Here is a 23769-nt window from a genome sequence, read left to right as displayed (position 1 = left end):
TAACCTACCTCACAGGGTTCTTGTGAGGATGAAATGGGGAGGAAGAGAACCATGTACACCACCTTGAGCTCCTTGGAAGAGAATGGTGGTATAGAAATGTCATAAAATAAATAAAAATACCAATATTTCAGCAATGTTGGTTGAACTGCCCTTAGATGTGTGTCAAGGGTGAACTGTTTTAACTATGCCAAGTTTTACTCTGTTTTTTCATAAGGGTGCTATTTTAACCAGGGTTTCCCATTCTAAGTTGTGGGGGTGGGGCATGCCACAAATTTAAATAATAATACATTGGAAAGAATAAATCAAATCTTGTTGGCCCTAGCCTGCTAAATTAGGTGTCTGGATGGAGAATCTGCATGTGCCAGATAGACAGTGTAGTTTCTTTTCACACGAAAAGGGGAAAAGACACTGGCATTAGAAGTAACTCTACCGTTCATCTCATGTGCATCTTCCTTCTTGATACCATAAACCAAAAAATAGTGAGTTCAGACCACAGATAAGCAGCCCCCAAGCTGCTGCAGTAACATGTGAATCAGGTCACAATCTCAATTCCTGTTGGAGTCTTCATACTTCTTGCAGTACGCTAAATGTGGTCTGATTTAGATGAGTTTAAAACTACTTGTTAAAAATTAGATATTTGGCTTTTGAAAGCAATTTTGATTGTAGTCTAAGGCTATCCAGTGTGACAGAGAGGTCTTGCATATTTTAATTGGTGTTTGTCATGTAAGTACTGACAGCTGCAAGTTGATCTAGCCTTTATGCGTGTTGATCAAGGAGATGGGTTTGATGGCATACAGGTCTTCAGTGTACACAGATACTTAATAGTTACCCATTTCACGACATGAACTAGAAAATTACATTGGAAGGGTAAATAGATTTCCTTCTTAAACATTAAATTTCCATTAACTTTCATGCCAGTTTAATCAAGAAAAATAAATCTGATGTGAATGCATAATATCATGTAAGTGTTAACGCAGATAGATAAAAACCCAAGTTGCCATATTGGCAAACTATAGGGAAAATACCTTTCCCCACACAGGGACCTAGGAAAAGCAATAGCCTTCTCTTGTTGGCTACCCCATTATTCTGGGGTCAAATTCGATTCCTTATTTTCCGATTCCCTTTTGACTGAAACAGGTGTAATTTGTTAGGAGCCCGAAATACAGCTGCATAACTAGAAGTGTTGCTCTTGAAACTATCTTCACAGTATATATGTGTTTAAGATATAAATTTCCCTGTTAGTTTATTCCTGAAATAGTTTCTTCAGATTGATAGCCTTGTCTTGTCTGCTTTCAGTAATGAAGATGGGCCCAATGCTAAAAAGGCAAAAACAGAAGATGATGAAGGTGACTTTAGAATTGCAAACCTTGCTGAAGGCAATGTCACCGTGGTAAGTACTTTTGGCAGATGCTAATAGGTTAGATTGGCTGTCATGCTAAGCATGTCACTCCCTGACATGGGGTTATTTCCAGTGTCCACATAGGCCAATTTCTCCCCACATAATTATCCAATGTGGTGATGGATAGGGAAGTGGGGAAGTGTGCTTGCCTTCATTTGGGTAAGATGATGGAGAAACACACAGGCTCCTCGAAATGTCCCTTTTACTCCCCAAGAATGCCATACTGGCAACGATAGTTCTGAGACACAATTTAGATGAGTGAGTTATGTTTCAAGATCAGTTCACATTTTATATGTCACTGTTTTGTCCCCTTCACATACCAATGGTCTACTGGTGGAGCAGTGCAGCTTGTGAACTAAGGATTTTTCAGATTGCAGAAGCAGCTGCTTAGATAATCACGATCACGCCAACATGAACTGAGATACAGAAGTTGCATGGGTTGAAAGCCGTGTATATTAACTATACCTTCATCATAACCACATTTGTTTGGCAGCAGTATGACCATGGAATCTTATGGCCAAGTAAGGGTGCTTAAGATTGTATCCCCTGAATGTAGTCTCTCTCTTGTTCTCTCTCTCTCCAGTTGTACCTTGAGAGTCGAATGGAATTCATTCTGGAAGTCCATTCGACTTCCAAAACATTTGGAAACCAAAGCACGGCTTCTGATTGGCTGCAGGAAGCTCCTGCAGCCAATCGGAAGCCATGGAAGCCCCGTCAGATGTTTGGGTTCCAAAGAATGTTCGCAAACTGGAACAGTCACTTCCGGATTTGTGGCATTTGGGAGCTATAATGTTTGAGTACCAAGGCATTCGGGATCCAAGGTACAACTGTATATATTCAGAAAATGTTGCATAAGTTGTTGACTTGAAGAAAGAAATATTGTAGGAGTGGAATGGCAGGCAGAGAGACTGGCCAAGCTCCCTGCTGTTCTCTTTTTCTTATGACAAAGTTAATTGCAATCAAACTTCATTCACAGTGGGTGGGTGTTCCGTGCGAATCTGCTTTTGTTCTTGATACCTGTTAAGGCATTGTTGAGGACATGCTGTTCCTGAATGGATACGTACCAATGAAATCAAGTTATAGGAACATTGGGTGTTCCTTTTTAGTAAGTGAGACCAGAATATAGGCTGAAGATGTAACCCTTGCTGTTTTATTTTGTAGGTTGGAAGTGTTAATCCTGCAGAAAACTTCAAAGTGCTGGTGAGGCAGAAAAATGTTGACTTCAAGGATGGTAAGTGGATAGATGTTTGTTTTCTAATTGCTTTTGACAATCCATTTGGGGTCCAGGGATTCCAAGCTCAAAAACCCCCAACCCATTTTTTCTTAATCAGCCAAATTCTGTGTACAGTGGTACCTCGGGATGCGAACGGGATCCATTCCGGAGCTCCGGTCGCATCCTGAATAGAACGTAAGACGCGACTGTGCATGTGCGCAGGTCACGTTTTGCCACTTCCACGCATGTGCGGGACATTGTGAGCGTATGCGCGAGCGGCGAAACCCGGAAGTAACACGCTCCGTAACTTCCGGGTTGCCGCGGAGTATAACTTGAAAACGCTCAGCCTGAAGCACATTCAACCAGAGGTATGACTGTACTTCTACGAAGACAGCATGAATTGTGATAAATGAGTATCCTCTATACTTGCGTAATTTTTTTGTGTCCGGTAGGAGGAATATTGGTATATATGGAATAGGACTGGATAGGTGTGGCATTCTCATTTATTGTTTTATTACTGGAATTTAACTTTGATTGCTCAGGTTTATTTGTGTACAGTTGTAATAGTTTCCTCTTAGTCACCATTTATAATGTTTGCCTTCTCACCTGATCTTCACCAGTACAGCTGCTGCCTTAATTACCGTATTTTTCGCCCTATAGGACGCACCGTCCCATAAGGCGCACCTAGCTTTTTGGGGGGGAAATAAAGGGAAAAAAATTATTTCCCCCCCAGGTGCGGGGCTGGGGCGGGGGAAGCCCGAGCTTCCCCCGACCCCAGCCCCCGAACAGGCAGCTCTCTGCAAGCCGTGGGAGCCCAGCGCTGGCTCCCGCTGCTTGCTGAGAGGTCCGCGAAGCCTGGACGCGTTGAGCTCAGCGCACGCGGGCTTCAGCGTGCAGCATGCAGCATGCAGGCAACTGCTTGCGGAGAGGTCCGCAAAGCCTGGACGTGCTGAGCTCAGCGCGCGCGGGCTTCAGCATGCAGGCAACTCTCCGCAAGCAGCGGGAGCGCTCCCACTGCTTGCGGAGAGGTCCGCGAAGCCTGGACGCGCTGAGCTTCCCCTTCATTTTTGGAGGGGAAAAAGTGCGTCCTATAGGGCGAAAAATACGGTATGTAAAATGGCAGCAATAATACTTTGAATTTTCAAAGGACACAATCCAAACTCCTGTTTGAGGGGATTGATGGGGCCAGTGCCTCATCCTGGCTGCTTGCCGTGGAAGGTATGTGTGTGTGCAAGGTACAGTGGTGCCCCGCAAGACGAATGCCTCGCAAGACGGAAAACCCGCTAGACGAAAGGGTTTTCCGTTTTGGAGGTGCTTCGCAAAACGAATTTCCTATGTGCTTGCTTCGCAAGACGAAAATGTCTTGCGAGTTCCTGCGGGGTTTTTTTCCTCCCCCCCCCTTTTCCCCAAGCCGCTAAACCGCTTATCAGCTGATGGCTAAGCCACTTAACAGCTGATGCTAAGCCGCTTATCAGCTGATCGTTAAGCCGCTTATCAGCTTATCGTTAAGCCGCTTATCAGCTGATGTTAAGCCGCTTATCAGCTGATCCACTAAGCCTGCTAAGCCGCTAATACTGTAGCACTAATCCGCTAAACCACTAATGGGCTTGCTTCGCAAGACGAAAAAACCCGCAAGACGAAGAGACTCGCGGAACGGATTCTTTTCGTCTTGCGAGGCACCACTGTATGTGGCGGGGGGACGGGGGGACGGACACACAATCAGACATGATTTTGACCCAGTCATAGTGACATCTACAGGCTGGCACAGTGATTGGGCATGATATGATCATGTGACAGAAGTGAGAATGGCTTAAGATCCAGGCACCACTCTACACTCTCTGGCAGACAGTGGGAGAGCTGGATGCATGGGTGTAGCCAAGGGGGGCAGGGAGGGGCAGCTGCCCCCCCAGTCAATAAAAATAAATAAAAAGACAGCAAACTGAGGTTCTGCTCTCTCCAACAAAAGGCCGGTCCCTCCCTAACAAAAATTCTGGCTATGCCCATGGCTGGATGGAGGTATATCTTCACCTAATCCAAAGCTCCACCACCCCAGATATAAGAGGGAGAGGAGGGATTGCTCTGAAAATGGTGAACTTAGCAAAATGTTGTTGACTTAGACCACATGTACTTTAAAAATCATAGCTAATAAAATAAATAGTGCATTAGGAACATTAGTTCTGTAAGACTGGAGTGTCTTTAGCATGCATTTATTAAAATCAGCTCAGTAGATGGAAAACTGTCGGCTCACTAGCTGTTTCTGAAGTGTCTAATGTCTTTGCTTGAATGGCTTGGACACTTAGTGCCAATTTACCTTCCGCTTGTGGAATGCTTTATAATTACAGGGTAGATTGTGTGGGATATGGTCTACATACTCATTAAGGAAAAGAGATTGGTGACATTCTTAAGTGTTCCCATTCAGCATATGAGTGTGTTAATTTAAACGTAGAAAACCCAAGAAATAGCTTTGGATGTAACAAAAATACATTATTTTAACTTCACAAGTATTTTTTTTATTTTTATTTTTGGTGAAACTGTTTATTCTAACTTCATCTTATTTATGTCAGGGATGGAGATGGCAAGATCCAAAACTCCCCCTGCCATAGGCAACTTTTGAGAGGTGGGTGGGGCCACCCACCTGTCAATCACCTGCCATCACTTAGAATGTGCTCCTGATTCTTCCCTTCCGGATGTAATTTGGCGCATCTTGAGTTATAGTGCCTTTTTCTGCCACTACGGTGTGATTCTTCCTTTTCAGCTTGGCCCTATGGATGTACCTGTCCCACACCTGACAGGTTCAGGGCAACTGCGAGACCTTGTAGCCCTACTTCGTCCTTTGGCTGTTCAAAGCATGAAAGCACAAAAGAGAGATAGATGCTGCCAGAAAACCCGTACTCAGTTTCTTTTAAAGTGTGACATACACACAGTCCTGTACATAATTATAATAAAGGTTATGTGCAGTAAAGGGGAGGAGTCTGCTCATGCACAGCTTTCTGAGGGAGGGGAAAAATCCTTGAGGGAAATAGCGCTGAGGTGGACAAATTAATACATCAAACCTTGTAATTATGAGTTGGTGCTGCTGCTATTAAGTACTAACGGATCACAATTTGATGCATTTTAGCAAATCATGTGAAACTAGGGTGGCCAGGTGCAAAAGGGGACAGATCTCTTGCGCCTTTAATAGTTTCCTCTTCTATACAGGTATAAAGGTGTATCTGGTTACTCTGGGTGAGAGTGAGTTGGCAGAACTTTTTGCCTGCATTATTTCAGAGTGCAGATGGAAAATTGCATTTTTGAATTTACCCTATCTTTGAAAGGAAAGGAGAGGAAAGAAAGCCTCCTCCCTGCATGTTGAAACCTTGCCCAAAGGATTGAGCATAGCCCTCTCCCTAATTTACTAATACAGTGGTACCTCCGGTTACGAACTTAATTCGTTCCGGAGGTCTGTTCTTAAGCTGAAACCGTTCTTAACATGAGGCGCGCTTTCACTAATGGGGCCTCCTGCTGCTGCCGTGCTGCCGCCGCACTACTTCCGCCCGCTTCCTGGGGCAAAGGTTGCAACAAGGGGCATCTACTTCTGGGTTAGCGGAGTGCTTTACCTGAAGCATTCGTAAGCAGGATGGTACATAACACAAGGTTCCACTGTAGAAGGATTTTGTATTTCTTAACTATGAAGATTGGAAATTTAATGGAACACCCCCCCCATAACAGCTGAGGTGCTCAGGATGCTGAATTCTACACTAAATAGCAGGTTCTGCATTTGCATGATCTGCTTATGGATGTGTGTGAAATGCATCAAACCTTGTCTGTAAGTTTACTTTTTTTTTTTTAAACGCGCTGGCTTTCGAAAGGGGGGGGGGTTGGGGTAGGAGGCTCTCCCTTGAAACATCAAATCTCCTACTTAATAGTTATTCAGGCCAGAGGATGTCCTTCTCTCCCAAGTCTTTTTCTCAAGCCGAAGTCCCGTCAAGACTGTTCTGCATCAGTTTCTTTTTTCTTCCTATGGGTGAGTGATTTGTCAGTGATGACAAATCTGATTTGAAAAATTTGGCAGTACATGCATTTGAGGTCAGAGATCCTTTTGGCCAACAAGTTCCATTTCCTTGCACAGAGGACCCTTTTGACAAAGGATGCAGTGACCCTGCGGACTCTCAACATCCAGAGTGTGTGTGCTGGTTGCAGAGTCGGTGTCAGCTTTTTTTTTTTTTTTTAATATCAGCATTGACCACTTCTGTTGTTTCAGCAAAGTCCCGGGAAGCCCAAAGCATATATAGACCCCAAATATTTGATATTCATTTGATGCATTAGCATACTTTGATAATCTATTACCTGAAATACTCTTATTTCCTTTACACCTTTGGCCTTGGACTGTGTGTGTGTGTGTGTGTGTGTGTGATGGAGAGAATGGAAAAAGAGGGTAGGGTTTCTAGCCAGATTACATAATCAATTGTTTATTAATAAAAATATTTATATACTGCTGTATCATAAAAAATAAAGCGCTTAACAACAAGCATATGGGTCAAAAAAAGCCACATAGAAAATTAAAATCAAAGAACATCAACTAACTACTGTGGAACGAAGTTTTCTTAATTGCCTGTGTATGCTTGCTGGTGTAGAAAAGTCTTCAGCAGGCATTGAAAGGTTAAAACAGAAGGCACCTGCTGAATCTGTATGGACAGAGCATTCCACAGGACTGGACTGATGGCACTAATGACTCAGTTTCTTATTTTATTCCTCCTTTCCTACAGTCATAAGAACATAGGAAGCTGCCTTATACCAGATCAGAATATTGGCCCATTTTGCTTGGTATTCTCTACACTGACAGGCAATGGCCCTCCATGATTTCAGACAAGGGTCTCTCCCAGCCTTACCTGGAGTTGCCAGTGGCTGAACCTGGGCTCTTCTGCATGCAAAGCTAATGCTCTACTGCTAAGCTGCAGCCCTTCAGTCTCACTCAAACTCCTGGGCAACGCCATTGCATGCAGCTATGTGGGTTACTGTAATACTTGAAAGCAGATGGAGCAGGGGGCTCAGGTAACTGCCCACATTTGCTTGCGGTTGGACAGGACTGAAACAAGTAGCGTTTTCAGGGGGGGAAATCCCATCCGCCTCCTCCCTTTCACTTTGTTGGAATTGGCAAGTGTGGGGACGTAAACAATTGCCCTATAACAAGTTGGGAGTATTTGTCTGACTATGGTCTAACCACCTAACTTCTTATTGTCCACACTGGCTGGCAGTGGCTCTCCAGGTTTTCAGGCAGGACCTACCTGGAGATCTTGAGAATCAAACCTGCGGCTCTCCGCATGCAGAGCAGATGGTTTGCCACAGATTTACATCCCTTTTCTTGAGTCATATGAGATCATGGGGATTTGTATGTGTGTATGTTGTGTTAGATTCAGATGTGCTAGTCGCTCTGCCTTACATTTCTTTTTTATCTCTAGTAATAATAATAAATTTTTATTTATACCCTGCCCTCCCCAGCCAGAACTGGGCTCAGGGTGACTAACACCAATAAAATTACAATGAAACGTAAAAGAAATAACAGTTAATTAAAATACGGGTTAAAATACAATTTAAAATGCAGCCTCATTTTAGTAGTAGCCCATAAATTAAAAACCATAAGGGAAGGGAAACATAAGGGTCAGACTGAGTCCAAACCAAAGGCCAGGCGGAACAGCTCTGTCTTGCAGGCCCTGTGGAAAGATGTCAAATCCCGCAGGCCCTGGTCTCTTGTGACAGAGCATTCCACCAAGTCGGGGCCAGTACTGAAAAGGCCCTGGCTCTAGTTGAGACCAATCTAACCACCTTCGGCTCGGGACCTTCAAAGTGTTGTTATTTGTGGACCTTAAGGTCCTCCGCAGGGCATACCAGGAGAGGCGGTCCCGTAGGTATGAGGGTCCTGGGCCGCATAGGGTTTTAAAGGTCAAAACCAGTAGCTTAAACCTGACCCTGTACTCCACTGGGAGCCAATGCAGCCAATGCACTGGATGAATGTGGTCCCACGGCAGGGACTCCGTAAGGAGCCTCGCCGTGGCATTCTGCACCCGCTGGAGTTTCTGGGTCAGTTTCAAGGGCAGCCCTGCGTAGAGCGAGTTACAATAATCAAGCCAGGAGGTGACCGCCGCATGGATCACTGTGGCCAGATCAGGGCGAGAAAGGTAAGGGACCAACTGCTTGATACGGTGGAGATGGAGAAATGCCACCTTTGCTGTGGCTGCAACCTGCGCTTCCATGGAAAGGGAGGTGTCGAAGGTTACACCCAAGCTCTTGACAGAAGGCGCTGGCACTAATTGAGCCCCCGCAAGAGATGGAAGTTGGCCCCCCCAACCCCATGTCGTCCCGACCCAGCCAGAGAATCTCTGTTTTCGAAAGATTTAACTTCAACCGGCTCCCACGCAGCCATCTAGCCACAGCTTCCAAGCATCTGGTCAGTGTGTCTGAGGCCGAGTCAGGGCGGCTGTCCATCAACAGATAAAGCTGGGTGTCATCAGCATACTGATGACAACCCAGCCCAAAACTCCGGACAATCTGGGCAAGGGGGCACATAAAGATATTGAAAAGCATCGGGGAGCACCCTGCAGGACTCCACACACCAAGGAGTGTCATGGCGACAACTCCTTCCCTAGCGCCATCCTTTGTCTCCGACCTGAGATAAAGGAGTGCAGCCATTGTTGGACTATGCCCTGAATCCCCACGTTGGCAAGGCGGTGGTCCAAAAGTTCGTGATTGACCATATCAAAGGCTGTTGACAAATCTAAAAGAATCAGCAATCTCGACCCGCCTTGATCCAGCTGTCTATGGAGATCCTCTGTTAGGGCGACGAAAGCCGTCTCGGTCCCATAACCAGGGCAAAAGCCAGACTGAAATGGACCCAGAGCCGAGTACTGAATTCTACTGCTTCATGGAATGATTCAAGCAGATTTTTAGTCCCCGGGGAGCTATTACCAAAAAGTGCTATCACTAAGCAGAAATGGGCTCAGCTCTGTGTTCAGAAATCTGCTAGTGTCACAGGAGAGAAACCAGGTTGTTATTTTAATGGAGGGAAAAGGTCAACGTGCTAGGATAAACTTGAGAATTATTTGAAGCTCCTTTCTCACAATGAAGACTTCTATTACACTTTCTTGGTGCCTGGGGTTTTAATTTAACACATCAATGAAGAAGCAGCGCTCCAGAACTAAGAGGTGGGGGGAACAGCAGGGCTTAATTTTTATTGTTGCAATTTGTAAGAAATTAGAATATTTTATGAGAAACTCATTAGCCATGAGAGGGGAGGGCGGGGGGAGTGAATTCACTTGTGGAGCTGAAATTGTAAAGTTTTCATTGATTTGTACATTTATTCCAGTTTCTTGTTGGAGCCAGACTGTCATTACTACTACTATAGTTAGTGCCAGCTATACTTCTACTACAAGATAATAATAACAAAACTGGGTTGTGAGATGCTGCAAAAGGATCTCTCCCTATACTAGGTGAAGGGGCGTTAAAATGGTAAATGCAGTTCAGTATAAGCAAATGTAAAGTGATAAACAGTAGGGCAAAAACCACCCAATTTTACATATAATCCAACATGCCACTCACTCGGATGGCTTTAATAGCAGATGAGGCAAATTCACAGAGGATAAGACTGCCAGTGATCATGGCTAATCGTGATCAGTGGCTACTAGTTGTAATGGCTATATATTGCCTCTGATTCCTGTTGCTGGGGAGACATCTGCCTGGCCACTGTGAGAATAGGATGCTGGACTAGATGGGTCTTTGGACTGATCCATCTGGGTTCTTTTTAAGTTCTGAAGCTTGTCGATAAATGATACTGGTTCCTGAATGAGGATCCAGTTTACGCTTAGGTGAGCTATGTTTTAACCTGATGAAGGCAATTTAAAAACTGTGTCCCAAGGAACTATAGAGCTACTTAGTGGCTTCTCAGTATCTCTGCAGCACTAGCATTGGTGGACAGGCTCGCACATGCTAAAACCCCTTTTTGTTTTATAAGCTCCAATTTTGGGAATAATAATTATCGTTTGTCCACAGATTTCTGTCCCCAACCCTCCCCACAGACGATTTCTCACTAGGAGCACAATGCTAATGGTGTGGTGAGCTCTTTCAGACTTGAAAGAAACACTGGTCGCTTCAGCTCAACTAGGAGGCTCTTTGTAGATCCTGCTGCCTCTTAGACCGTGCCGGCACTGGATTCTATCCAATGTGCAGAAACCTTCTTCTGCTTATGGATAGGTTTCCCTACATTGGGGTCCAATTATGTATGCCCATATATCCACCCAAGGACACATTTTATTAGCACACATTCTTTCTAATATTATGATCATTTTTGTCAGCTAATGGGCCTTGAAAGCATGTTTTCAGTTTCATTTACATTCCAGGATGCAGCAACATTTTGAGTTACCTTGTGTCCTTGGAGATTAATAAGTTGTAATGATTCCTTCAGTGATTATGTTTCTTATTATCCCATTAATGGAAGTTGTTATTAAAACAATGACTCAGTTTAAAATGTATTGGTGAGTTACTGCTTTGAGTCGTAGATTGCTTAGGCTGACTTGGACTTGTTATATTCCTTACAGATAGAAATTTAACATGTGCTAAAACATCTCCAGATACAAAATATGTGTGGGGTGTGGGGGTGTTAAGTTCTGCTGCTTAAATGTCATCTGCTCACATCACAAGTAACATTAGCTGATTGACAGGTGAGTGGGTTGGGGGTTTTTTGGGTGGGGGAGGTGAAGCCTGGTGAGCCAAGATTGGCCCATAGATTGGAGGTTCTTCATCCCTGATTTAAGGCCTTGAAAAAAGTTTTGTCTACCACTTCCATAATAACATGAGAAGAGCACTGCTTGATCACATCAAAGCCCCATCTTGTCTAGCATCCTATTTTTTGGAAGCAAGTGCTTAGTGAGCAATTTTCCACTGCATGAGAAAGGAGCATCCATGCTGTTTGACAGGCCAAGTATTCATACTTTGGACCAGTGCTATTTTTCTAGAAAAAGAGGTGCCAGAACTCACTGTGAACGCCTCCCTTGTTCTCTTACAATGGCAATGGCACCCACCTTAGAGGTGCCAGAACTGGGTTCCGGTGAGTTCCAGCTGAAACCCCCCATGCTCTGCAGGATAATAAATTTATCAATATCAAGGCACACATTTTGTCCTTTGTTCTTCAGCATATGGGAAATGGGCTTTCTCTTAGTTTCTTTCAGAGAGCCTCACATATTCAGTTTTTAAGAGATTATTAGTGTGACCTTTAAAATGTTTGCATTTCATCCAAATGGCATTTTAAATTGTGCCACCCCCCAGGGGGTATCTAATGAAACTGAGAATTTTAAAAATCAGGTTTAAAAAAACCATTCTTCAACCACCTCACAACACTCCTATTTCATCTTGCTTATACTGTAGTTTCTGTTTGGGCTATAGAAGTGTAAAGTGCAACAGGGCAAAATATACTTAGCTGGTATTTCATATGATCATCATTTTTATTTCCGATAAATGGACATGTAAAATGTGATGAAGGTCTCAGTAACTATTGGTCAGGACTTAATGAGCAATATCACTTTTTGATCTGAGCCTTTACTGTCTATGTGAAGAGGAAACATTTCCTCTAGGAGGTGTTGCCTTCATTGATTGGATATGCCATGTCTTTCTACTTTCTACTCGGTTGGTCTCAATTCCTACCCCACCACTTTGACCCAGTTTTGTCTTGCGTATGATGTTTCTTTCATGAGATTCTAACCTAGTAAAAGAAGGAGAATCAAAACGTTACAATCAGTATTTTGGATCCTGTATTTCCTTTCATGAACAGAAACAAAATTCACATTTATGGAACAAGGCTTTCCCATGTCTCACCCACAATAGTTTGATATGGAATATTGTTCCTAGGGTTTGCAGATGGAGATGGGAGTTGGTAGAAAACACACACACACACACACACACACACACACACACACCCTTCTTCAAAGGAGCAGAGAAACAACTTAAGTGCCAAGCTGTTGTCTTGAGTGCAGGGGTGCCAACTTGAATAAAATATTGTGGGGGCCTAGGTAAGCCCCACCCTCATAATCAATCACATGACACAGTGCACACGCACCATTTGAATGGTAATGCCCATCAAGTTGGTGGGGGCCCAGCCCCCTCAAATATTTTATTGTGGGGGCCAAAGTCCCCACAGCCCCATGGCTTCTTTGCTTGAGTGCTAGCATTTTAATTACCACAGCGTTTGCTAGTTTTACTACACCAGTTAATAGATGGGCTCAAATCTTTATCCTGTTTCCAACTATAGCTATTGGGTTTGCCTATTCTGCTTTGCACATCAGGATTTTATTCTATGGGCTCCTATTTAACAACAGTTCCTATACTGTGAACTTCCAAAATCAGATTGGGCAAGATCCCAAGCTTCCCTACCCTCTCTCCCTATTTTTGACAGGCAGCGTAGCCATGATATCAGGTGGCCCAAGAAGCCTTGCTTTGGGCAGTGATTCTAGTGGGGTTTGCTGTAAGCACTGATCAGTGATTGGCATGTAAACAAAAAGACACCAAATTCAAAAAATGCAGACTTTCTGATGCAAAGGAAGAGTTGGGAGCACTCTGAAGAGCATGCTCCCAATTCTTCTTGGTTTTTGTTGTGGCTTGAAGTTCCCTGCACCTGTCATCATGTACGACATCAGGCATGTGCTAGCTAGCAGGCATGTGATTTCCCCCAAACAGCCCAGCAGGCCAATCTCGAAGGCCAAATTAGGCCCATGGGCCAGAGGTTGCCGATCCCTGCCTTAAATCAAATAAATTATTGCTACCCACTGAAGCCCCTGCTTCCCATGTCAAAGTTCTAACCTTAGTTTAATGCATATGTAGTTTGCACAAGATACACATTGGTTCTGCTTTATGAGCAATTTTTCTAATTTTCTGGTTCTTGCCTTTCAGTTAGTCAGCAGCTGATAAACCACATCTACCAGTTTCTGGAGAACAAGGGGCATCTGTATTATATGAAGAGCATCGACTGCATAAAAGTTTTCCGAGAGGAAGCTATTAAGGTAATGCGCATGTGGAAACTGCACTCATTGCTGGAGAGTAGGGGGAATGACGTGACAACATCAAAAAGGGTGCACAGAATTAAAATGGCTATGTCATTCTGGAGGCTTAAAAGACACCTTGGTTTTACATATTGGCCTTTTGGCCTCTTCAGAGCTTAGACCAAGTTCCACTGGGGCTTTTCAAATGTGGAAAGACAATACCTCTGACCTGTTAGATGAAAAGGAAGCTGTGCAATTCCCAAATAACTTCTTGAATAAAGCAAATCACAAAAAAAGACAGTGCTGCTTTGTGAAATGTCATTTCTTTAGTGACTCACCGCGCATTAGAAGTTTGCTTCTGAGTGAGGCCAGATAAATGTGCAGTGGTTTGAAATGCTACCCCTCCCCCCCCCCATTTATTCAGGCAGAGTATTATGATGAATTAAGAATATGGTGTCACGGGTGTCATGCTAACTTTTATTCATCGCTGTGATTCCTTTGTTATCCTTGTTGTTTCAGCTGTCAGAGGTGCAGTGCTTTAATGATTTTCTGCAGGCCCTGAAAAAGAGAGTGGAAGATAAAAATTTAACTGATTTCTGGGAGACTGTAATACAAGGTATGTCAGACATTATTTACAATGTACGGTGCAAGGGGGAGGAGAGGAGTGAAGCTTAGAGGCAAATCGGAAATTGCATGATTGTGCTCACAATTCTTTCCAGAAGAATGAGTAGACTGAATGCAGACCTGTAGTACATCTCTGCAGAGAATCTATATTAAAAAACATGGTTTTTTATTTTATTTTATTTTATGTACAGTATGTAGGGTATGTGTGTGTGTGACTGCTCTGGAATGCAGTTATTTCCTTTTTTGTTATGTTCCCCCCCCCCCAAGTATTTTACTTACCACTTTGTCCAGTTGTATTTATTTACCTTACTTTGTAGATCTGAAATGCATTTGATTTTTCCCTTGTGTGCCATAAAAGGGGATACAAAATAATAATATATAATACATGTTTTGTGTTTTTATCCTGTATTTTTATGCTTTGAACTGCCCTGAGATCTACAGATGAAGGGTGGTATGCAGATTTAATACATAAATTATAATGATAATAAAAATACCACAAAAACATTTGCACTAAAAATTGCATGCAGACACTGGGTTATATCTAGCAAAGTCATCCCATTAGCACAAGTACTTCCACCTGTGCCACAGACTTCCACTCTTCCACATCTCCCACATTCCCAGAGATCTGCTCTGGAAGGTTGGGAACCCTCAGTACAGATGGGGGCGGGGCACACGAGAGGAAGTCCCATTGCATAGGTGAAAGCCCTTGAGTTAATGGGATGACTTGATTGTGTACAACCCACTGTTCCAAAGCAGAACGTTACATTGATACCACCGAGCATAGGGAATTAAGCAAGGGTGTGCCATGCCTGAGTAGTAAGGCAAAAGCCAGAACATTTTAATAATCAAAACTTGAGTCCACATATTCCTATATTGGTGGCAGCTCAATGTTCTTGGGTCTTGGCCACATACCCACGCCTTCCCCTCTCTCCCACGACTGAGTGATGCACTCAGGTAACCGCTTGCCACGGTTGAGGAAGAGCATGTGCTCTGTGGCAGTCCTGTGGTGGTGGTTGCAATTTCTCCCTAGAATCCGGAATTCATCATGCCGTGTGTGAGTCCTGACTAGTGTCATTTGAGTTAATGAGGTATAACTGTAAGCATAAAGGAGAAAGAAAGTGGAGCGATGAAATTGAAACTAGTACAAAAGGTGTTCACGTCAGGGACTCCAGAGAATGGTGGCTAATAGCTTTGTTAGTCATGCACTTGCATTTATTTGTTATTACGTATTTATTCAGCTATTTACTCACAAAAATGTCTAAGCAGTGCACACAAAAATTACAAAAGTATACAGTGTATGAAATCAATCATAAAAACAAGCCTCATGGGTTTTCATTTTAACTATTGGTGTAACGTTTGACAAGTTACTGTATCTCTCTGTCCTGGCATCTCCATTTGTGAAAGGGGAGCACTGGCTTTGGTTAAGGAAATCTTGGGATATACTGCGCAGAATGTAACAATGTGTCTTTATTGCTAGACACTAGCAAACAAAGTATTTTCTAGTTGTTTACAATTGGCATATGGGATTTGGCCTTCCTTTTCCATACAAACCCTTTCCTTCCAAGCATCCCTTCCTGTTACTAGGTCCTATGCGAGGTTCCCTACCACCACTGCTGCTCTCCTTCCTGGCATTTAGTCTGCTTGCATCCCAGACCCCCTGTATTCTCTGCAGCACAAGCCTCTTGCCATCTTTAAAATTGTGTGAAGGTTTTGCTCCTCTTCTTCAGGCAACGTGGAGCTGGTCCTGTCCATGGCCCATTCATGAGGTTTTTAACCACTCCTTAAATCCCGTCTATCCTGTCTCCTCAACCCTTATTCTCATCTCTTGCTATCTGAAGGCCCTACACGAGATCCTTATGTAAGCTAAACATGTTAGTCAATCTTATATTACTCATCTGTCCCTGCAAAAGTTAAATTTTCAGTAAATATTCCATCAGAGTTACAGTAGCTCAGTTAGTGGTTAAATGCAGCTTGTAAGTGTGACTTACATGAGGCATGGTGAATATGTGCAGGAACCAGTTGTTAGGCACATTAACTTCTTAACTTAAATTACACCTAACATACACACTTGGCTAGATCAGCATCACTGTATGCCATGTAAAACCTGTTTTATTCCTTTTTTTCCCTCCAGACGAGCAAAATTGGTGTAACTCAAAGTCATCTTTCTAGTATTCTAGAAACTAGTTGGTCCAGGGAAAAGCACACACCTTGAAATGGTTGGTTTTTTAATCTATTACAAACATTCATTAGTTGTTTTTATACACCGTGGTACTTGAGATTTTTTTTGCGAGAGCTGTTTTACCCTGTGGACCTCAAGAAAACATTGGTTTTGTGAGCGTAAAATCTTCTACTTCCACTCGGAGAAAATTATAGTATGGTACTTGTCTTTTGTTTAATTATTCATAGATAGAATTTCCTTGATCACCAAAGAAGAAACTGAAGGAAGCTCTCTGACAGCTGAAGATGCCCAAAAGGTATTGGATAGAGTGCCTTTTATTTTTTAAGAAAAAAATATGTAGCTTACAAGCAAAGGTTTCTCTTCTGGAAACTCTGTCAGTATGTAGTGTGGCGAACCTAACCTACCTTTAGGCCAGGTAATGTTCTTTTGGGTGTGCAGATTGATGAGTGTGAAAAAATGGTACAGCTAGGGCTGGCCCTACTGTTAGGCAGAGTGAGATGACTGCCTCCGGCAATAGATTTTGACAGGAAAGAGCAGTTCTCTCTCTCCCCCCTGCCCCCGTCTTGGGGGGCATTTCCTGTGCCCCCTTAAGCAGCAAAATATCTTAGTACAGCTTGCTGTATGCCTGTGCACAGATGTGCATTCATGATAGCAGGTCTCTATCTCCAGCTGCTCAGAGAGTCCGCCAGCTATTTTGTCCTCCCTACTATATCTTTCTTGTGAATGAGTTTTTGCTCCCACATGCAGCAAAGTGAGGTGGTAGAATTTGGGCCTATACCACTTCAGACTGAAGGTGTGGGGATGCCATTTTTAAATGATACTAGATAAATAATATATCCTACCTGCATATATTATCTAAAACTTTCTCCATGGTGCTCTAGTTTACCATATGCAGGGAGCTTTTTACATAGGGAAGCATTGTGCCCCTGCATTCTGAAGTGGCACAAGCTACTCTTCCACCTCCTTTCTTGTGATTCTGCTGAATATTTTATCCAGGCATTGAAGTTGATTTATTCAGCACATAGTGCACATGGAAAGCCATTTCCCATGTAAGCTTGTATCCCACTTAAACACACTGTGTGCCATGATATATTTGTATGTGATGCTAGCATGTAAGCAGGCCAAGTCATATAAGTCACTGAGCATGGGCATTCTAAGTTGCATGAATGGGACAGTGCATGAGGTAAGTCCATATACATGGGTAAGAGCTTAACCCATGGCCCACATCTTGTATTGGCGGGGACTTTAATTCCTTTCCTTGGGAGAATTGTTCTCTCTAAGGCAGTATATTCATGAAAGAGCACAGGTGGGGAGCGTGTTCCTCTTCAGAACACAGAGCTGCAATGTTATAAGAACAGCCCTGCCAAGCACAGCCTGTCGTTATCTCAAGGAAGGTAATGGATTTCAGCACAACCATTACGTGTAATTTTGCTTCTGCATAAATGTAAAACAGATCTTGTCAGGAAAGAATAAAAATCAACTGCTGATACTCAGTGCCTTCTTGATGGGAAATAAAAAGTTTAATTTTGTTGCTAAGCAATTTCTCATCCTCAGTGTCTTCAAGACTCTGATGTGTTGTTTACATCTAATTTAGTGCCGAGATGCCACTCTAGAGGCCTTGGAGCAAATATGTAACTTTCAGAAATAGCGTTTTACCTTAATTAACTATGTAAAATGGGATCTGCTCCAGTGGAAAAAGGCTTTTAAATTTGACAACTTGCTTTTACTTCAATATTGCCTGTACAGTAATGGTTTTACATCCACAGTGTCAGGGAAAAAAGCATACAGGGATGATGTGTTGAGACTTTGCAGTCTTCTCAGCTGTATAACCTTAGCAGATCTGTGATGCTTTCTGCTTCAAAGGCCATAGCAGCCTTAAGTTAAACATTATGTGTAGAATAACATTTGCCTGCAGCTTAGGAAACCCTGGCCTTTGGACTGTGATGCAACTAGAGCAGCCATCATACATTGTGAATTTTTTTTATTTGGGGACCTGCAGTTAGAGCATTTGTAATTTTTTTCTGTTGCTGGAAATTTGAATTGGATTAAATTTGTGACTTTAAAAACATTTCTGTGCTCTGTGGCTGTGACTCGTTGCTCAGTTTAGAGATCTTAAGTGGTTGAAAGACTTTAATCCAGGTTGGAATGGGCCATTTTCTGAGTATCAAAGGTTGCAATAGAATCATATAAGAAACTGCAGAACAAAATTGAAATTTGGAAAATTTAGTCAAACGTAATTTGCTAGCGTACTTTTACACACTGATTTGTTTGTCTTGTATTGTGACTCTAATATTTGTTTGTTTGTTTGGCTATATTCAATTGTTTTTAAGTTTGTTCTAATTTCGCTTCTTCCACTATCTATTATTATTCAATGTTACTGTTACAGATAATCAAAAATCACAATGGAATTCCCAATTGACATTTTAATAACTGTTTGTTTATAGTTCTTGGCTCCCAAAGAAAAGCTCATGGAAACTTCACCAGTGGCAGATGATGATGGCGGCGATGTTGATGATCTGGTAAGTATTTTAAAGAATTATTCCAACATGATTACTTTAAGTAACTGGATTGTACTGGAGGATGATGCGGGTGATAAATATTCATGTTAATGTGAGGTTTCTTACATTTCTGTATCCCAGGGGGTAGGCAGGTGGTGTGCTCAGGGGGTAGGTGTGTTCTGGTCCATGGGGTCACAAAGAGTCGGACATGACTAAACAACAACAACAGGCGGGTGGGGGAGGCGGCGGCTGGTGCAGTATGAGGCAGACCCAGCTCACTAAAGCCGCTTTATCTGAGCCTTGGTGACCCTACCAGATTTGAATCAAGAGGTCGTAAAATATTTTCTCATCTTATCAGGCTGCGGTTCTCAAATTGTGGATCAGGAATTAAGATAGGGAATTAATGGATCACTTCCTGTGCCCTTGCAATAAATGACTTAGGGTCAGGGTGTTAGTAGTGTTAGTGACTAATGTTGGTTGTCACCCTCTACCTGTAAGTTGCCTGTAAAGGCTTAGCATTTACAGACTTCCCTTCTCTAAACCCCCTTGGTAACCTGTGGGAAAAGCTGCTGGGTCAGAAAGGATTTGGCGTTAAGACTGAATTGAGCCTTCTTGCTTTTTTTGTTTCTGTAATGAATGGAGCACTGCCATAAACTATATCATAGTAGTAAATCTCTATTACTTAAGTTTTAAAAGGCTGTACATATTTTTCTTCAATAACGATCACTTTGTACGTGGCCTGCACAAGCTTTAGCCTGAAACTGATGGCCCCATTTTCAATTCTGCCATTTTGCTTTTGCAGCTGGACATGATTTAAGTGGATGGACAGTGTCTCGGAATGGGTGGATCTGAAGATGTTTTGAGGCTCCAGAGAGAATGACATGGGTGGTAAAGAAAGGTGTGGCCAGGAAGTCCTGTGTAGATACTCCGACCCAGAAAGAGGGCACTGGCTCCAAGGAAATCTCCAGGATGGTGCAAATCTTCATTTTCTCTAATTTGTCACAAGTTACCAAGGCAGTGCATTGAATTTTACCTGCTCAGTCTCCATTTAATAGGACAGATTCACATTCTCTGAAAGCAAATACCTGTTGTTGTCATATGTTGGCCTTTGTTATAGTCACAAGAGATTTTGATGCCTTAACCTCACTGTCTGCAGAGGGAATGCTGTCAGAATGAAATCCCAATAGACTTCATATCCAGAAATATGTGTGTCTTTTCGGCATACTAACAGAAATATTGTCTGTTCATGAATGCCATAAACACCTGAAATACCAATGAAGAATTTAAAAAAGATTCCAAAGATTTGTACTCATAAACTGCAACCCAGAAAAGCCTCTTGAGTTGCAAATGTTTATCTGTTGAAGCTCATGGTTTATGTGTCCTTTCCAATGCAGCACCTACCAGGTGAATCACAAGCCAGTTTTTATACACAGAGGTGGTTGTGTGTTTTTTGCCAATTCAGAGTTTGCATATCTATGCCTTCAAATGGTTAGAAGCAGCTGCTGAATATCCCACTGCTCCGTGGGTTCCTTCATCAAGCCCTTTCTATTTGTCTTTTGTAGCCAGCAGAGCTCTAGTGTTAGTTGTCAGCAGTTGAAAGAAGTGGATGAAGCTATCAAGCAGAGGACAAGAGTGGGAGCCACAACAGCTGCATTCTTTCCCCCTGCCTTGGAGCATTTAAAGTCACAACCACAGCCTGTGGTACAGACATAGCATTCTTCCTGATGTTGCAGTACACGGTTCAGATCAGTCATTTAACTTCCTTTATCTTCCTCCTCACATTGCTCCCAACCCCCAACTTCTATATCCAAAGTCAGGTTTTTGCCTTTTAACCATTTCCTTAACAACCACCAGTTTTTAGCTGCCTTGGTTAGTTTTCATAACTAACAGTGCACCTAGTTGCCAGTGCCACTGATGCTAAAAGCACGGGTTAGATATAGGCTGGCTTGATGCAGTGTAATTTGTTACAGTCTTGGTTGTAAAGATAATAATATTGTTGCTATAGAAAAATTATATATTAAAAGCCAAAGTATGTTTAGTAGGAACCTTGTCTTGTCATTTCTGTACTCTGTGCAACATGGCTTCTTATTCATAAAATGGGTATCTTCTTTCCTCATCACAAGGAGGGTAGGTTTAAGAGCACTTAAAAGCCTTGGCTTTCCAAGTGAGGGCATGAAAATAAGCAGAAGGGGGCGGGGACTTTTTTAAAAAGTGGATTGAGTCTGTCACCAGTTCTTTGGTGTGGTGATTGCTCTCCTCTCCTCTTGTCATGCTGGTCCACTGGTAGCATTCATCACAGCAAGTGGCACAGTTAATTTACCTACAGGTGCCCATCATCTGAAAAAACCCATGATCCTTGAAGAAAGCTGATGTCTGGAAGGGCCCTTATTTTTCTTCCCTTGCCACAGGATCCAGACACTTCTTTGCAAAAGGAGGCTCCTGGGGCGAGCTTCCAAATGCTGATGGTCTGTGAATTGACTGCCTTAACTAGAAGATTAATATTCCAAAGTGTCTGTTTTCTTTCATGGTTGTAACTTTAATGAAAAGAGTTGTGATAAATCAGTTTATTTTAGATGCCCCCTTTTTTGGGGTGGGGGTTTAGTCTATTAATTGTTTGGCTTTCAATCAATTAAATCAGCAGTCGTTCTGAAAGTTAATGTATTTTGCTGTCAGAATAGTGGGTTGACTGCATACTGCAAAATATTGTGTAACATTCAACTGCTCTGCTGTTAGCTCTGTGGCTGCCTTATGAAACCCTTTTGAAACTTCTGCCAAGAGTTTACTAACTCAAAGAAGCAGCAGTAGTGCAGCGGCTTTAAACATGGGACTGTGGTCATGGGAGATATTTTCTGGCTGCAAGAGAATTGCATCCCAAGTCTGAAAATCTTGCTGTTGGCTGCAGGTTTTGAGCCCTATGTTTCTGAGGCTCTGGTTATTCTCACCTGTTTGCTGACCTGCACCACATTGTAGCACACACAGCAGATCCATAGAATTGTCCTTTTCCGAAAAGGCTCCATCATAGCCACCCAGACAAAATTGAAAGATCCATTTTCTGCAGATTTGGCTTCAGGTTCCACCACCCTTATGGCATCAGACAAGCCACTCATTTTACAGTCCAACTTTCCCACGTGTAAAAAGAGTGCTAGGGTTGTTCTGAGGATTCACGTGTAAGCCACTGTGAATCTTCTTGAGTTAGCCAAAACCACAGTGAGCTGGAAAATGGAAAACCAGCTGTTCTAATTTCAACCACTCAAGAATTGATTCAGGAAGTTATGTGAACACAGAGACAGATGGATACTGCTCAGAGCATCAAGCTGCAGCTTGGATGTTTTGACTTTCCACATATTACTCTGACGGTTATTGGCTATATGCACATGCTTAAAGCCTTCAAAATGAAATGTTAAAGGCTGGAAATGGATCCATTGTCTCATTTCTCCCATCTCCTCCTCCTGCTGTCATGCAAGATGAGAAACAATGAACTGTTTACTAGTTGCCATAAGCTTTGTGTCTCGCTTTGTTTATTGGTGCCCTGAGCGTGCTGGAAGTGTATTATTGGCTGGGCAGTTATGCTGTGAACGCCTTGAGAGGAGAGGCATAATTTATATGTACTAATAGAACATGGAGATAGTCACACTTATCTCAGGCTCAGCAGGCCGCCAGGCACAGAATATGGTTGTGAGAATGTTGCCTGTTATGTTCAGAACAAACAGCAGAAACACACAAAATTGGGTTCTCTATTTTTATGAGGTTTCTCAAAGGAAGATAATTTGTTATGTGTGTTAACAGGGGTGTCAGTAATTGGTGTTTGAATGACTCTGGGTTTTTTAATGCCCAATATCTCAATCAATAATGTGTATGGCAGGGGCAAACACGCCAGCCTTGGGCTGTTATGGATGAGCTGGGAGGTTTTTACAAGGGGTCTGGCCTTCTCCGACTGAAAGCAAGAGCTGCCTTATATTCGCTCTCTGTTTTTGTTGGCTTGTTCTCTGCTGTCACCTCCCTGTTTATTGGTTTTATTTATTGGCGGGCCTTCCTAGCACACCTGTTGCCTTTCTTGTCCTGCTCAAGTGCTCAGAATAAGAACAGCCCTCTATGCAACAGTAAGAGGAGGAGGAAGGGCAGCTGAGAATCAGAGAAGCATTGGCTCTTCAACAAATACCGAGAATCAGTGTAGTATAGTGATTAGAGGCTCTTATTCAAAATCCCTATTTAGCTAGATAATTCACTGGATGACCATGGACCAGTTGTTCTCCCTTAACCTGGCCTACCTCACAGATGAAATAGGCAAAGAAAACTATATAAACCGAGGGGCAGGATAGAAATGCAGCCTATGGAATGACAGGTTGACTCTAGCTTTTTACTTCCATGGATCCTAGACAGGGGCAGACTTTGGTCTTTCAAATTTCAGCTGCACCTTGTGAGAGACCAGATGTCTGTGCCCCACGCCATCTTCCGTTTTGCACATGCACTGTGTCATAGTCGTGAAGACCTGTGGTGCCCCCCTCCGCTTGGTGCCCAGTGCAGTTTCCTAAATCCACTTCTGATCTTAGATCTGATACCCCACACTTGGGAGTAGAAATTCCTTCTGGCATGTGAGTGGCTTAAATTACTGAAGGACAAGAAAAAGTTAACAGCACAGCCTGGAATTCATTGCAGGATTGTTGTGATGGTGGGAGGGAAGAGTTTCCTTCCCTGCTACCTTTCCAGGTGTTTTGGGTGATAAAGAAAGCTATTAACACCCAGCAATGACCAACCACAAGAAGACATTTTTTTTATAGCCTACTGTTACATGTTTACAAGGATCTTGCGACAGCTCGAGTATGATTCAAAATGGAAGCCGCAGGCGCGGGGTTTGC

The 23769-nt window shown here is 42.9% G+C and overlaps 1 protein-coding gene across 2 annotated transcripts in view; it reads left to right on the top strand.

The window, feature by feature from the left end:
- The window catches only part of XRCC5 (X-ray repair cross complementing 5), a 40244-nt gene extending 19286 nt beyond the window's left edge, over positions 1-20958 (top strand). For both annotated transcript variants that reach the window (XM_081007085.1, XM_081007084.1), the window contains exons 15-21: positions 1297-1390; positions 2561-2630; positions 13524-13633; positions 14132-14228; positions 16643-16710; positions 18860-18934; positions 19716-20958. In XM_081007085.1, coding sequence (XP_080863211.1) covers positions 1297-1390; positions 2561-2630; positions 13524-13633; positions 14132-14228; positions 16643-16710; positions 18860-18934; positions 19716-19730 — 529 coding nt within the window. In that variant the 3' untranslated portion in view covers positions 19731-20958. The remainder of the gene's footprint in view (positions 1-1296; positions 1391-2560; positions 2631-13523; positions 13634-14131; positions 14229-16642; positions 16711-18859; positions 18935-19715) is intronic.
- The last annotated feature ends 2811 nt before the right edge of the window (positions 20959-23769 follow it).

The sequence above is a fragment of the Podarcis pityusensis genome (assembly GCF_964106645.2).
Source record: "Podarcis pityusensis genome assembly, chromosome: 1".
In the NCBI taxonomy this organism is placed as follows: domain Eukaryota; kingdom Metazoa; phylum Chordata; class Lepidosauria; order Squamata; family Lacertidae; genus Podarcis; species Podarcis pityusensis.
This window is presented reverse-complemented; position numbering and strand designations above follow the sequence as displayed.